The sequence below is a fragment of the Sphaerodactylus townsendi genome, linkage group LG01, assembly GCF_021028975.2.
Source record: "Sphaerodactylus townsendi isolate TG3544 linkage group LG01, MPM_Stown_v2.3, whole genome shotgun sequence".
Lineage (NCBI taxonomy): Eukaryota > Metazoa > Chordata > Lepidosauria > Squamata > Sphaerodactylidae > Sphaerodactylus > Sphaerodactylus townsendi.
In genome coordinates this window covers 86,247,750-86,264,089 of record NC_059425.1, presented here as the reverse complement: position 1 = coordinate 86,264,089, position 16,340 = coordinate 86,247,750, and the positions used below count along the sequence as shown (strand labels likewise).

Here is a 16,340-nt window from a genome sequence, read left to right as displayed (position 1 = left end):
CCACTTTACGCATGTCAAATCTGTCACTGAATCAAATCTAGCTTTTGTTCCCTGACAAGGGATACAAGTGTTTGAATTTTTTTTACACTTCGTTTTTAGAGATATGCTTTAAAAATTTTTGGAATGAAGCTGAAAATGTGTGAAGAGGCCCATATTACAGGTGTGGTACAGTGGTGAACAGTAGCAGACTTATCTTGAGAACCAACTTGATTCCCCACTCCTCTGTCTGAAGCCTGCTGGGTGACCTTGGGCCAATCACAGTTCTTTTTAGAACTTTCTCAGCTGCACCTACATCACAAGATGTCTGCTGTGAGGATAGAAAGGAAAGGAATTTGAAAGCCACCAGGATTCTCCTTAAGGTAGAGAAAAGTGGGGTATAAAAACCTACATTTCTTCTTTTTTCGATGACCAACCTGACCTTCTAAATGGCAATTCATTTTCCTGCAAAGCAGGTCAAAGAAGGATGGACATAAAGGTGATGGATGTGTGATGTGGACTTTTATAACCAAACTTCCCAATGGACAATTTTTGGAAATATATTAAGCAGTACTTTGGGAAAAAATATATAAAAAGAGGGAATATGCTTGGAATGCTGGCCTGCCCAGTTCAGGAACTGGTTTATGAAAGTTTATCCATCTCATATTACATGGTTTTCTTCCCAATGTATATATGACAAAACCCCAGATATTACCCAAAAACATATTTTTTTCATATATGCTTTAAATATTATTTATTATTTATTATTTTGGACTTATTCTCTACTCTTTAAGACACTCAGGGCAGTTTACAATAAAATCCATAATAAAATCTCACACCCAACTACCCTCCAAAACAGAAGGACTGTACAGGATACTTCAAGCCCCCACTCCATCCCAGTGCGGGGGGGGGGGGATCAGCCAAAATGCCTGGGTCTTCGCCAGATGCCCAAACTCTAAGAGAGTAGATGCCTAGTGGGAGGGCATTCCACAGTGAAGGGCCACTGTCCAAGCTGCCCGCCTCCTCATTTCCAGAGGGAGTGGGAAAGCTGGGTGGGCCTCCCCCTCTATACTTACTGTCTGGGTGGGAATATATGGGTGGATGCACTCTCTCAAGTATCCAGGATCAAAGCCATATAGGGTTTTATAGGTTAGTAGCAGCACTTTGAATTGAACCCAGCCAGTGCAGAATCCTTAAAATTGTGGGATGTGGTCTCAGTACGAGGCACCAGTCAGTAAACGAGCTTCCATACTCTGCATAAGCTGAAGCTTCTGGATCATACTCAAAAGTAGTCCCATGGACAGTGCATTACAATCATGAAATCTGGTGGTTACCAGAGCATGGATGACTGTGACAGCTGAGCTAGGACTCTCCTGGATGTTGCTGCCACCTGGGGTTCCAGCCACATCTCCCCATCCAGGAGGATCCCAAGATCCAGCACCATGTTCTTATAGGGCAGAACCACTCCTTCCAGCACTAGGTGTCCCTCAATTCCCCAGACTCGGGAACTGCACACTGAGCACCTCCATCTTATCAAGATTCAATTTTAATTTATCTAAATTAAATACATTAATTAAAATACTATATGAGAGAACTTTAGAGTTTCACACAAATTTAGATCTCTAATGTTACCCATTATAAACTCTCCCTTATCTGATTTCCTAGTATCAAACAGTTGTTTTAAACCAAAGTGCAGATGAGCTTCTTCACTGTTAAAGTTTAGGAAATTTGGAGTCATTTAATTCAGAAATATCTGCAAAATCTATTTTGGACTTTCAAACCTCCACACAATTATGGCAGCTGAACTGCGGCAATTTATTAAAAGCTACAAAAAATCTGTGCAGCATTAAAATTCTAATATCCTGCATTCCAGATTCAGCTCCACATTTACTCCTGGGTTTTCAGCTGTCAACTAGAATCTCTTCTAAAAATGAACTTCCGTGACTGCTGGGCAATTTTGGCTTTTCTCTAGCGGCTTCTTACTTTACATTTTGCTCTTACCACTGAGCCAGGGTGATAATTAGCTCAGTAATTGAATTTCTTCCTGAGAGGCACTACTCCAAACAAACTGTGCAGGTCCTTTTGCACTTACCCTGAAGAGCATGTGAAGATTCTTCAGCAAGGAACTAATTCCAAAAGACTCCACTAAATCTTCAAATGGCTTCCATTGTACTAGTGCTACTTAAAAAAATGCTAGAAAAGGCAAATGGGCTAGCCATTATATAGCTGCATTATTCTATTATTTACTAGCAATAAAGCCTGTTGTGTGAGAAAATGCAACAGGCTCTAGAAAAGTACTGTTGGTTATTTCTTTCCATTGTTCATGGAAATTATTTCCATTCCCTCCCCTTCACACCAATGTTGTGGCTACCATCTGGGATGCCAGAAAAATGGGCATAATCAAGGTAAAATTGTGTTCTTCTTTTATAGGCTTCAATGGAAGTCTGTGTGTAAAATCTAGTTTCACCCACTGACATGGCTGTAGTAGATAGATGATGGATAGATCACACAGACAGAATACATAGATAGATGGCTGCTATGCCTGTCTGACACCCCCACCTCCCAAGCCTGAACTGGGCACAATAGTTTTGGTATTTTATAAGTTTATATAGTATTGTGGTTTTTATGGTCTCTTTCTGTTTCCCTACCCCAGCTCCTTTTAACTTTCTGCCCTGCTACCCCAGTTATCTCTTTCTCTCTCTTTCTGCCTCCCTACCCCAGCTCTCTCTTCCTGCCCACTTATTTCAGCTCTCTCTTTCTCTCTCCCCACCCCAACTCTCTCTTGTCTACCTTTCTGCCAGCCTATCCCAGTTTATGTTCACTCTTTCTGGCCACCTACCCTAGATCTCTCTTTCTCTTGCAGTCTCTTTCCAGCATTCATTCTCTTTCTATCCCTACCCCATCTTGCTCTTTCTCTCCCCCCCCCCGCCCCGCCCAATTCTTGGTAGCTTTCCTGGATTGTGCTGGGCGGGAGTGCTGAGGCCTCTTCCCCTACAGCCCACGCTCACCAGTTGGAACTGTTCTAGATGCAACAAAGTCTTCCCCCTCACCCCAAACAGTCATGTTGAGCGCAACAGGGAGAAGGTAGTGACTGTTGCAACTGAGCTGTTTCTGGTTTAGTGAAGTTTGGTTCAGGGGTCCAAAGTTATGGACCCTCAAAAGAGTAGCCCCATCTACTATTAGCTTCCATTGGAAACAATGGGGGATGGGAGCACCCACTTTGGGGATCCATAACTTTGGACTCCCTGAACCAAGCATCACCAAACCTGGCTGGTATCAGCAAGAGATTATCCTGATGATACCACCCAGATTTAGTGAAGTTTGGTTCAAGGGGTCCAAAGTTATGGACCTTCAAAATGTAGCCCCATCTACTATTAGCTCCCATTGGAAACAATGGATGATGGGGGCACCCCCTTTGGAGGTCCATAGCTTTGGACCCCCTAAACCAAACTTTACCAAACTTGGCAGGTATCATCAGGAGCGTCACCTGATGATATTCTGAAATTTAGGTGCTGCTAGCCGAAAAACTGCGCCCCCTGGAGGCCGACAAAGTAAAAACCTTAAAATATTTTTTTTTAAATACAGCTGACTCGTGTATAAGTCGAGGGGGGGCTTATACACGAGTATATACGGTATGCAGTTTTGTGTCCAGTCAGTTGAGGACGGTAAAGGAAAATAAATCAGCAAGGGCTGAAATACAATCCCCCAAAGAGGTCACAGGAAGCTACTCTAATCACAGTCACCTCAGCAGATACAGTTTTGGTTCACCTGCCAACACACAGGAAACCAAGCAGTAAACATCAGCCCTAGTAGTCTAAGAGCTTCATGTTCACTGTTTCCCAGTAGTGTACTATTTGAGTGGCTATTTTCCAGATCATGTTTACTGGAAGAATATTGGGGACACAGCTGGAGACCTATTACCATTTTTTGCCTCAATGTAGCAAGAAAGCTGGGAATACAATACAAAGAAAATTGGCAACTTAATCTTAACCTCTTTAGAGACACTTCAACTGAGTTAGTTACACTATGCAGCAATTCACTGGAGACCCCCAGAGCAAACTACAAGCTGTGTCATTCCCAAAATAGAAAGTGTGATAAATTACTTGGAAAGAACAGAAACAGGAAGGAAGGAGAGAGAAGAGAAAGGGACTTGTACATGAAAATGCTGGATTCTTGATGGCGACTCCATAGCAGAGATGTATTACACCTCCGGACACACAACTTGTATATAGCTGGATGTTCCAGCAGTCCAGCAAATACATGGAGATGGATCCTACAACTCCATTTGGCTAAGTGTGGAGCCTTATTCAGTCACAGAATGCAATCCATGGCAAAGACAGTGGACTTGCTGCTCTATTGTACTTATTATTTTATGGAACATTGTGAAGTGAGAAAAGGGTGAAGAGGAAAACTTATTTTTCTAATATTAGTGCAACTATTCCTATTGTTCCTATTGTTGCTGGAGAAAAGTCAGATTTAGCACACGTGGCTGAAACCTCCAAGTATCCATGTATCAGATGAGATTTACTGCAATTTCTTTTTCATTATTCCAACTTCTAGGATGTAAACATTTGAGCAGCTGCAAAATTAATGACTAAAACAGCACTTGGGAAAAATACCTACTAATGACTAACACTAACACCTAATACTAAAACCTGCTTTGATTCAAAGCTGCTGTGACTTCTAAGGACCAGAGATGTATTCAGAATTTGCCTCATATGCAGACCATAAGTTAATAAGTAAACGAAATTAAACAATTCAGTGGTTACTAGCTGGACCTTTTCTGTTTTCCTGTCAATCCATTATGTCATGTACTTGAATGGTAATTATTCACCATTTATTCACCATTTAGTACTCCAGTTTTTTCTCATATATGTTACCTTTACATTATTCTGCTTTCTACTGTATTAACTGACTTTTAATACATAATGGGGATAGCAACCCTAACCATGTTTAAGTTTACTTATGTGGTGGAGGTACAAACAGGAACAGAAAAAAAATGGAACTAAAGTAACTTTCTCTTCCTGAGCGACAGAATGTTACCTCATCCACCTAAGAAACCTCCAGTTTCCACTGATGGGCTTTATCTGAGGAATGTAGGAGTTGTGGTTACTTCCCGAAACACTTGGTAATTTATGCAGAAAACTCTAATGGGATGTATTACCTGACATTATTACTTCCCATAGCAACTGATTCTCAATTTCCGTGGCAGCACTGTCAGCTGATGTATGTGTTATTCTCATTACATGGATGCCATTGTAGTGAGTCTCCCTATTCAACTATTATACGAAACACTATGCAATCATAGTCCTTTCCATGGCCATAGAAGCACAAAAGCTCAATATGTGACGACTAAGATGGACAAAGAGTTTCTTGAACTTTCCTCATGTTTATGCAATACCAGCTGAAGATGGAAAACCCATCAAGTGGGTCCTGTTTCTTTCCTCCTAGTAATTCAAGATTAATACATAGACCATCTCAACACGATTATAAGGTCTCTGTCATTTTGGTGTGGGAAACTCACCAATCTTTCCTACAAACAGTGGTAAACATTCAGCAGGTAATATAGTGCATTACTTATGTTAGGGAGAATATTTATTTAAATATTATATTATACTCTGCTTTTTTTCCAGTGGGAACCTAAAGCAGTTTTCAAAGTTATTCTCCTCTCCTCATTTTATCTCACAACAGCAACCGTTTAAAATAGGTTAGGAGGCTCAGAAGCCCAAAGACTCTATGGCAAAATTGATGAGCCTAGGTCTCCAAGATGGTAGTCCGAATCCCTAACCCCTGAACTACACTTGCTGCACACATAACTTGACTGATAAACCCACTATGAAAATTCACTTCAGTGAATTTACAATCTGCCTTCTGGGATCAACCTCTGTGACTTCCACTTCTGCCAAGCTTGCCAGCCAGTCATGAAGACTGCTGATTTCTCTGATTTTACTATGTCACTTCCCTCTACTTCCACAAAGTTTTTTTATTTTTACAAATAAAGTTTCAAATGTATGTAGGGGGTGAGAATTCTATATTCTGGAACTGGCAGAAATTCAATATGAATAAGTAATTCACGTAGGCAGTGATTAGCAGAATGTCTGCATGAGCATGTATATGTTCACTGAAATAATTACGAGCACAGAATGAAATCTACCAAGAATGTCTTAGACAAATCCCTTGAAATTAGAGCTGTCACCTGATAAAAAGAAATCTTAGTCACTTAATTGTATGAGTTTGGGTCAATTAATTGATTTAATCAATTACATACATGCATTTGCATTTGAAGAACACCATTCTAAAAGGATAAAAAGGCATTCTTTGTTTTAGCGTGATGCATGAACATCTCTCAGCAGGAACCAGTGATGGGATTCAGCAGGTTCGCACCACTTCAGCAGAACCGGTTGTTAAAATAGTGCTTGTAAACAACCAGTTGTTAAATTATTTGAATCCCATCACTGGAACCGGTTGTTAAATTATTTGAATCCCACCACTGGCAGGAACCATTTGTGTGAGAAAAGAATACCCCTTCTGAGATAGTGATTTTAGTGGAAAGATCCCTGTATTTTAAAAAGAAACAGGCCAGTCCTGTTTTGAGTTTCCAGTGGAGTACAAAACTTCATTTCATAGAGATGAATAAAACATACACCCATCCCAGATTGGGGGAGGAGAGGAGAATTAGCATACAGATATCACACCTGGCCATCTGTCACAATAACCTGTCAATGTAGTGGGAAGCAATAAAGAATTTCCTCTAGTCAGCCATGTGACACCTTCTTCTCTACACTGCACATGCTTTTTTTCCACTGACGCAAAAGAGATTGTGTAAAAAGACATTCTAGGATCATAAGGACAATGTTTACTGATTAAAACTTCTTTCAGCAAGAGTTTTCAATAGATCCTTAGTTTCTGATTGGTTCAAAAAGGAATTTCCTGCTTCTGAGGAACCTCTGAAAATGTGGGCCAGAATGGTACAAGCCTTTATATCTCTTTTGCCAGGACAGAGATGTCTGAAATTTTGTAATTTAGTTAGCAGGCAAACTGTGTCATCCCACCTGCCCCCGCCCCCGCCCCCGCCCCCCCCCCCACACATCCTGGAGCATTCACTTTCTTAAGTTATCTTAATACAGTGGTTCTCAACCTGTGGGTCGGGACCCCTTTGGGGGTCGAACAACCCTTTCACAGGGGTCACCTAAGACTCTCTGCATCAGTGTTCTCCATCTGTAAAATGGATAAATGTTAGGGTTGGGGGTCACCACGAGGAACTGTATTAAAGGGTCGCGGCATTAGGAAGGCTGAGAACCACTGTCTTAATAGTATGTGAACAGAATAAAATCTCTTAACAAATTGTTCTTTTTGCTTCAAGAGATTTTCATTCCCCTAAGCTGGCTACATTAAGCATCCACTACCAGACAGATCTTGATAGGAAAGGAGGGAAGCTTTCTCTCTCACATACATGTGAAAGCACACACACACACATGCACACGCACACGCACACACAGAGGTTGTTTTATGTTTTTTTAATGACTGTGTTGGCCTAAGGGCAATCTAAGCCCCCTCCCCACACAAAAATGGTGTTAGTTGGGCAAGGAAACTGCCACTGATGCATACATACAGTCAACTACAGATACACAGTGGACTCAGAAACATCAGGAACAGTAACCCTGCCACTTGTATTTTCAAAAAATAAGTACCTATACCTAAAATAACATTTAAAAAGGCTGCACAATAAACTGGCAAAACCTTCATAACTGATCAGAAGTTTTGTAATACATCAATATAGCTGCTTACTCAGCTCAGCATGGCAACCCCACTCAACATGAATATGCAAACTGCAGACATACTCTTGGGCAATTCCCATTTGTTCCATTTGGCTCTGCATAGCAGATGTTCCTAGTGGGCTTTTAATGATTAAGAATGAGAAAAGGTTTTTATACATACACAAACAAACCCTTTCATGCTCTTTTTAACGATGAGGTAAGAAGGAGACAACTTAATGAAAACAACTCAAAGCTCTTTTGTTTATTGGCACTTTGATCCTACTGACTGGAACTTTGTATGAAACTGCACAAAAAGTCTTGTGCCAATGTAGCAACAAAGACATGGTGTGCCTGGCAATTGGAGCATATCCATCCTGCTATACAGTCTCATCACTGACTGTTCAGAAAAACTGCTAATACATAGTCCAGAGCTTATGGCTCATTCCGCACATGCAGAATAATGCACTTTCAAACTGCTTTCAGTGCTCTTTGAAGCTGTGCGGAATAGCAAAATCCACTTGCAAACAGTTGTGAAAGTGGTTTGAAAACACATTATTTTGCGTGTGCAGAAGGGGCCTATGTAGCTGGCTTTGTGGCATGCACAGCCCAAGTAAAGAAATGTTGCAAATCATGTTGGTATCACACACCCCATTTCACTCTCCTTCTGTTAAGTGCTTTGTTATAATGCATCTTGGTACAAGCAATGCCATTTTACTTCATTTGATAATAATGTGTTGTTTGCCTAGACAATGCAACACATGTTTAGTTGGATCTAAAGAACCACTAGCAGGAATTCTTGTTATAGAATGGCTCATCCCATGTACCTATCTTCTGCAGTCCCTGTGCCACTCAAAAAGATGCTTCTGAAGAAACAAGATGGAAGATGGTGCATGGAGAAACAATCTGGGGGATGAAGAAGGGCAAGAACAGGATTGTGGTGGCAAGCTCTGTTTCTACCTACACATATATATTGGAAGGCATGATGCAAGTGCATGCATGCAAGGTTCCTCCCTGTGATTGAGAACACTGTTTTTTTCATGGTTATCAGTTGCATGGAGCGGTACCTACATGCATATCCTGAACCAAAGAGCGTCAGCGCTGCTGGTGCTTCTTGCCCTCACAACAGTGTTTGACCATGAGGTTTGGGCTCACTGCCTCAATAGGGGAGAGGACCAGGATACTATTCATTGCCATGTGGGGTCCCTCAGGGACCACTCCTCTCTCCAATGCTATTTAATATTTATACTGCCCACCTGGTCCAGAGATGTGGGCTGGGCTATCACCAGTGCAGCTGTATCTGTTGATGAGTGGTCAGCCAAGAGCCACCCCAAATATACTACCAGCTGCCTGGAAGCCTTGGGGGGATGAATGAAACAGAAACGACTGAAATTAAATCCAATGGAGGTCCTGTGACTGGGCCAGGGAGAGGTGGGATTGGGTTGCCAACTCCCAGCCCTTGATGGGGTATAATTGAGACTGAAGCCCTCTGTGAGGAGCCTGGGAGTGATCCTGGATGCCTCCCTCTCTATGGAGGCCTAGGACACAAATGTGCCTAAACTGGCATTTTCCCATCTACTTCGGGTTAGACTACTGGTACCTATCTTGTCCTGTCCTAGCCATAGTGATCTATACAATGGTCACCTAAAAGGCTAGATTTTTGTAAATCAGTCTAAACAGGACTACCCTTGAGGTTGCTTCAGCTAGTGCAAAATGCAGTGCCCGAGTCCTGGCTGGAACACTGTTCAGAGCCCATATCCATCCTGAGCTCTGTCAGCCGCACTGGCTCTGGATTGAGTACCAAATCAGGTTCAAGGCTTTGGTGATAACCTTTAAAGCTTGTACCTGTGAGACCATTTCTTCCAGTATACCCCCCAAAGGCCATTATGCTTGCTGGTGGTTCCTTGCCCGAAGACTATCCAGCTGTCCTCGACCACAGCAAGAAGCTTTTTGGCTCTGGCTACAGCCTGGTGGAACACTCTGTCAAGTCAGACCAGGGCCACCCTGTGGGATCTTTCACAAATCTACAGGGCCTGTAAGATGGAGCTGTTCCTCCAGGCCTACAGTTGAGGACAGCAATGATGTCTATTTATCACTAACTGGCCTCCCTTCACTTTTCCATTCCCTTTCCCCTTTCCTTGTTCTGATGTTACAACCAGCTAAAATGTGCATGAGTTAAACTGGTTCATTCCATCTGCACTGGATTCTATATTATTTAAAGTTACCAGAATTTATCACTGTAATGCATGCTACTGTATGATATTTTAATTTATTGTATTATGAGAACTTATGATGCAAACCACTGTGAATCTGGGTAAATGGGGGGGACTCCTGCAAATATCTCAACAAAGATGTGTGGGTCAGGGATGGAGTTTGTTACTAGGATCCCACCTCTGCCCTTACATTTGCCTCAGAATGATACGTAGAATACTCTACAGAAAAGCTGCTTTGAGAGAGGTAATTAGGGTTAGAAAAGTGGTAAAGGGTAGACATACTTCACCATTTTTCTGTTTATTACTTTCCCATGGCAATTCCTCCTCCAGCTGCTTCCTTACACCCTTAGGAAGAAGGGGGGCAAATTTCAGTACAAAAGTGGTTTGTATCTCCCATTTCTCCACTGAAATATTATCCCTTCCCAACATGGTTTTCTAGCAAAGAAGTGGGCTGTTTGCATTTATTCTTGCTCAGGACTGCATATAACACAAAGTTTGACTCTTATACTCTGAAAGGTGAGACCTCCCCTCCCACCCACCCCCACTTATCTGGCAGAATGCTAGCTGGCTAACATATACTGTATTAATCTATTTTGACTTCTAATGCCAAAGGCCAAATAGATTTAGTTTTCTGAATGTCAGCAGCTATTGATTCAGCACAGTTAGAATTCCCCCCACATCCCTTTTTGTCACCCTCTTCAACTAGTAAATGTGAAGTGACAAGTCCTCTACAACATTTTGATAGCAGTTTAACTACATTCATTTTCCAAATTGGTGAAAAAATCTATAAAACACACAAGGCCCAAAAATGTAAAAGAAAAGTAAAAATATAAAACCAGAACTAGAACTATTAAACCCATAGCATATTTAATAATAAAAAGATTTATAACACATTGACTTACTTGTAATTCCTTTCCCAGAACTTCATTGGTCTGGCGTAAGAGGTGATAAAAATAACGCTCCCTAGAAATGGACTCAGGGGAGTAGAAAAGACAGCAGTGGCCAGAGTTTGAAAGAAGAGCATAGCAGAGTCTGAACACTTCAAGTTAAGGTAACACAAATGAATTCACTGGCTTTTACACTATCGTCCTGACACCTTATGAACCTATTCATTGTACTGATTTTTCCTCCCAGATAGACAGACAGAAACACTCAAACAACAGGAAGTGGCTAAAGATTATTCTAAGAACCTCTGAGGTGGTAAATTTGTCTCACAACTATATTATTTTCTAATGCCCACAGTACCACATATAGTACATTGGTTAGCCTTAACAAAATCTGTTCAAAATTGTTTTGTTACCCAGTTCTGAATCTTAGATGACTTTAGGAACTTAGAGAAATTATGACTGATAGATCCATCTGTAACTGTTAGGGATTACATCTTACCTTCATGGCTATGTTGAAAAAAGCTTCAAAACTACCTGCTGGTGCAACAACAGTTTGATTTTGTTGGTTACAGGACAATACATATTGTATGAATTTTTTCTATTGTTGGGTTCCGGGAAAAAAGAGGTTTTAATATTTAAATAAACAAATAGGGAGACAACAAATAAAAAGCCCTGTTAAGGCCCTCTGGATGACTACCATGGGAAACAGGGTGGTGTGTATCCGACTGTGCAGTTTGAGAGACCAGTATTTCTATTTGCAGAGGAGGGGATAGAGATGTTTTCTTCTACTGCAGATCTCTATTTGATCCTTATACTGATTTTGATGGTCCGCTGATTCCAGAAACAAAATTTGGGGAGGGGGCTGCCACAGGAGGAAGAAGCAGGAAAGCTCTGTTCTACAGAACCTGGAAATGGTTAGACACCAGAGTGGTGTTGGATTAAATGGGTCATTGGTCAGATCCATCTTGGCACTTATTTTTATAGTTATTTATTACAGGTTTTTTTACAGCAAAGTATTGCGAAGCAATTTCATGACAGGCTCACCATAGTGCAGGCTATGTACTATGAAATGTACTATGAAATGTACAGCATATTGACAAGAACACAAAAATATTACTCTGGGGAATTCAGATTAGCCTGTACACTCCCACACATGCCAGCTGGGTGACCTTGGGCTAGTCACAACTTTTCGGAGCTCTCTCAGCCCCACCTACCTCAGAGGGTGTTTGTTGTGAGGGGGGGGAAGGGCAAGGAGATTGTAAGCCCCTTTGAGTGTCCTACAGGAGAGAAAAGGGGGATATAAATCCAAACTCCAACTCCAAACTCCTGATTTGTATGCCCCATATTATTGTCTGTTGACATTTACTCAGTCAAGTGAAATACTGTGTACTTGTTATTTAAAATGTATCTAAATTTCCAATATCCTAATGTTCTGGACGCAAAGTTAACCAAAGTAAAGTGCTTTTAAATCCTGTTGAGCTTGATGGTAAAGATTTAAGTATGTGCTTAACTCACTCACTGAAATTACTGGTAATTAAGAATGCTTCACTTTAGTTGTGTTCAGCTGTTTGCCATTCAAATTAATTATGGAAAACTCTACTGGAATAATAACTAAAATTATTGTATTAATATATAATCATCCATGAGGAAAAAGCTCTTTATTCCTTCTTTTATACTAAACTACTGAAGAGCAGTTTTGAATGTTTAAAAAAATTGACTAAATAATATTCAAGTTTTTCAGGTAACAACATTTCGTGTTCTAATAATCTACAGATTCAACAAATATTTATTAAGTATATAACCATGAACTCATTCAGCATTTTCAGAATATTCTAAAATAGTGTCTGAGCATATTAGTGGGTATATGATATGATCTGCCCCCCGAACTTTCAAGTTCAAAAGCCAAAGGGGAGAATAAAAGAGAGAGGAAAGTGTCAACAGAGTTCAACTGTCATAGAACCATGGGCTGGTAATTCATACTGGCTTGGAAGGAACAGAAAGTCACCTCTGTCAGATAATTGTAAGGAGCTAAGAAAGTAGAAAAACAGGAAAAGGCAAATAAGGTGGACAGAGCAGAACAGTAAAGGAAGATCTCCTGATGCTATTTGAAAAATCAGCTTCAAAGAAATATTATCTAATGCCAAAGATTTATGAATATTCTAATGTAAAGAAGACAGTCAGTCAGCAAAGTTGTTCCAGGAAGCTAAACAAAATCTTCTGGCACCTTAAAGACTAATCGTAAGGTACCAGAAAGTTTTTTTTTTAACTGCAACAGACTAACATTGCTACTTTATCTAGAATTTGTCATATTGAAATGAATGGGAAAGCTCTAACCAGCAGGGAAACGTCTGAGCTCCCACCTCAATAAGTAATTGATGGATATAGAATTTTTAAAAGCTCCTGTGGAAGACAGCATTTCAGCAACTGCAGACTCTCTCAACCTTGTCAAAAACTCTTGAGTAGAGATTAGAATGATTTAAAACATAGAGTCTTAACTTTTTTCAGTGGAATAGACATGTTACACTGTGGTGCAAATATAAAATGGTAACTTGTAGCACCTTAAAAGCTAACAAAGTTACCTATTGTAACATAAACGACATTATATTAAGTGTAGAGAAATGCTTTCTACCCCAGGACTGCACTCTGTACCGACCCAGAGACTATAGGACCCTCTTGACTAGGAGGAGGAAAGGTGGAGAAAGAAGCAGGTGGGTCTGAATCACTTCTCTAGCTCAGAACCATTCAGCTGCATTAATATGCATGTGACAATGGCCAGCAGGGAAAAATAGGTAGTCCAGAGTCACACCTATGCCATAGAATTTCAGAAATAAGAGTGGACCTTTTAGCAGACAAGAAGAGGGAAAAGATAATATAATTTTAGAACTTAGTGAAGAAGGTTTACAGCAGTTTACTTCCAGAGGAGGGAGAAGTCCATTTTAGCTCAAATAGGCAGCCATGAGTACATGCATCCTGCAAAAAACTAAGGATAATTGCGGAATATTGAAACCATGGTAGTGAATACAGTTTAAGGATTTAAAGTGCTACCTCTTTTTAACATCAGAGCGATAATTTGTTAGACCCATTAGACCCATGAATGTGTTTAAGCTGGTTTTATTTTATTTTGCTCAGCCTATTATGTTTACTGCTTTTAACAATTAAACTTGTTGTCATTTTAAATGTGGTCCACCTGATCTATGTGAACCTTATTTAGCCCCATTCAGTCCATGAATACCAGAAATGGAAAAAGGGGTGGGTGGGAGAGAACCTAGATCAGTGCTATGGTCTTTAAATGATCTAAAGAGAGAGGAGTCCCTTGAGCTAATGCAAGCCTCTTAGACATGCTTTGTGGCTGGTAGTGTTACCCCAAGGAAAAGGTGGGGAACTAGAGAATAAAGGAGCATTGAGGGGGGAGGTTATAAAGGCAGAGGGCCAAGTAACTTTCTCATTACCATGGTGCAAAGAAGGTTGCTTGCGAAGGCTCATTGGACCACACAAGAAGCATAATTTTGACATATCATAAATGTATGTTATAATAAATATGTTAATCTTTAAGTTATCATAAACCTCCTTTTTTCTGTCCTTTGCATTTGGTCACTCTATAGAGATCTCAGCAATAATCCCAGGTGTCCTTACTGTGAAGGCTGCAGTTAAGTTCCTGTTGAAGGGTGAAGTTTCAAATCATAAATATTTGCATCAAATGTGCCTTTTACCAGATTCATCTAGTAAGCCAGAGGAAGTAATTGGCACGACCTTGGTTGATGAATCTTGGAATGTTTGAAATCATCCCCAAACAAGATTGGATTAGAATGTCTTCCAGGGACCTGTCTCACTTGGCCCTGTGATGAACAAGACCTTTGGAATTTTATACTTCCTTCTCCCCCCATCAGTTTTCCTGCTTTCATTAATGAAAATGTTGTGTCCATCTGATTAGTACACAGAACCAAGATTCAAACATTTATGAATATTATAATGGCTGAATATTATAATGGCTGAATATTATAATGGCTGCCCATTGGGGGTTTATGACTCATGAGCAATGTTATGATGTTATAAGCTATTTTGGGACAAGAAAGTAACTTTAGAAATGAAATAATTAAAATAGCTAAACACCTCACCACAGAAGTAATATTTACAGAAGTAATAACAAAAGATATTTCTCTGTTCATTACTTTTCCTTGCTTCTATCTATTTAATAATTATTTTATTTTATGAAATATTGTTCGGAACTGCTTTTTTAACACTAAGTATTCCCCTCCAGAAAGCTCAGATATTTCAAATAGAATCATTCCCTTTTACAAATCATCTTCTAATATAAATTATCAAAGAGCATCAGGCTTTTCTTTAATCCTCTGCATTTATGTGAACAGAGAATAAAACAACCACCAGAACCACCAGAACATTCTTAAAGGATATGAGGTATTGCAAAGAGCTGGGCAAATACGTGGAAAGAAGAACCCCAAGCAATTTGCCAAGGAGCGATATAAGTCATAATGAACTGTAATTTTTGCAGTAGGTCCCACAGCTGAAAGCAAAAGCAGGGGGGAAGTTATGGGTGTGTATTGCAAAACCATTTTTATTTTTAAAAAGCATGCATACACAAAACTACCTTATACTCAACCAGATCATTGGTTCTTCAATGTCAATATTGTCTACTCAGAGAGAGGTCTTTCACATAAACTACTGACTGGTCTTTTTAAATTAGAAATGCTGAGGACTGAACCTGGGACCTTTGTATGTCAAAAAGATGCTCTATTGCTGAGCTACAGCCCCTCCCCAGACTTCTAATTTTTTACTTCATGTAACTTATACCACAATTTAGTTCACAGGCATCCATACTCTAAGTGAACTATTTTTTATGATAATATTTAATGAATACAGAAATTGAAATATGGGCAGTGCAGTCCAGATTGGGGGGAAGGGTAGCACTGTGGCAGCTGGGGACAGCGTGGCAAAGGTGCCATTGTACCACTCCCAAAGGGGATTTGGGCGTCATGGAAAAGGAAATCAAAGAGCCTTTCCCCACTTGCTGTAAGCCCCGCGCTACTAGAGGAGAGTAGCGCGGGGTTCCTCCTCCCTCCCCACGGCAGGGGCGGCCACAGCGCAGCGGCCCCGACGCTGCCGCTGTCGCACCCCCTCAGCGCGCGGCATCCCAGGCGCTCTTCTGAACGGCGCCTTTTGACGACCCCGCACAGAGCGCGGGGTCGTGGGGACGCCTGGGCGCGCGCCTGGGATGCCGCACGCTGAGAGCAGCGCGCGGCATAGGGGGGATGGAAAGGAGTGGGGAAAGGCCCCAAAATCCCTCCTGCTGCCCAAATTGTCCCATTGGGGAAACAGGCTTATGCCATAATTTTGTGTCACCTCAACTGGAATACTGTGTCCAGTTCTGGGCACCGCAATTCAATAAGGATATAGACAAGCTGAATGGGTCCAGAGGAGGGCAACCAAAATGGTTAAAGATCTGGACCCCAAACCCTGTGTGAGGAAAGCGGATAGCCTGGCCTGTGATTGGG

The 16,340-nt window shown here is 40.9% G+C and overlaps 1 protein-coding gene across 2 annotated transcripts in view; it reads right to left on the bottom strand.

Moving 5' to 3' along the window:
* The window catches only part of PCNX2 (pecanex 2), a 163,090-nt gene that overhangs the window by 40,731 nt on the left and 106,019 nt on the right, over nucleotides 1-16,340 (bottom strand). For both annotated transcript variants that reach the window (XM_048486072.1, XM_048486079.1), the window contains exons 22-23: nucleotides 15,244-15,352; nucleotides 10,846-10,975 (exon numbers count right to left, since the gene is read on the bottom strand). In XM_048486072.1, the coding sequence (XP_048342029.1) occupies nucleotides 10,846-10,975; nucleotides 15,244-15,352 (239 nt within the window). The remainder of the gene's footprint in view (nucleotides 1-10,845; nucleotides 10,976-15,243; nucleotides 15,353-16,340) is intronic.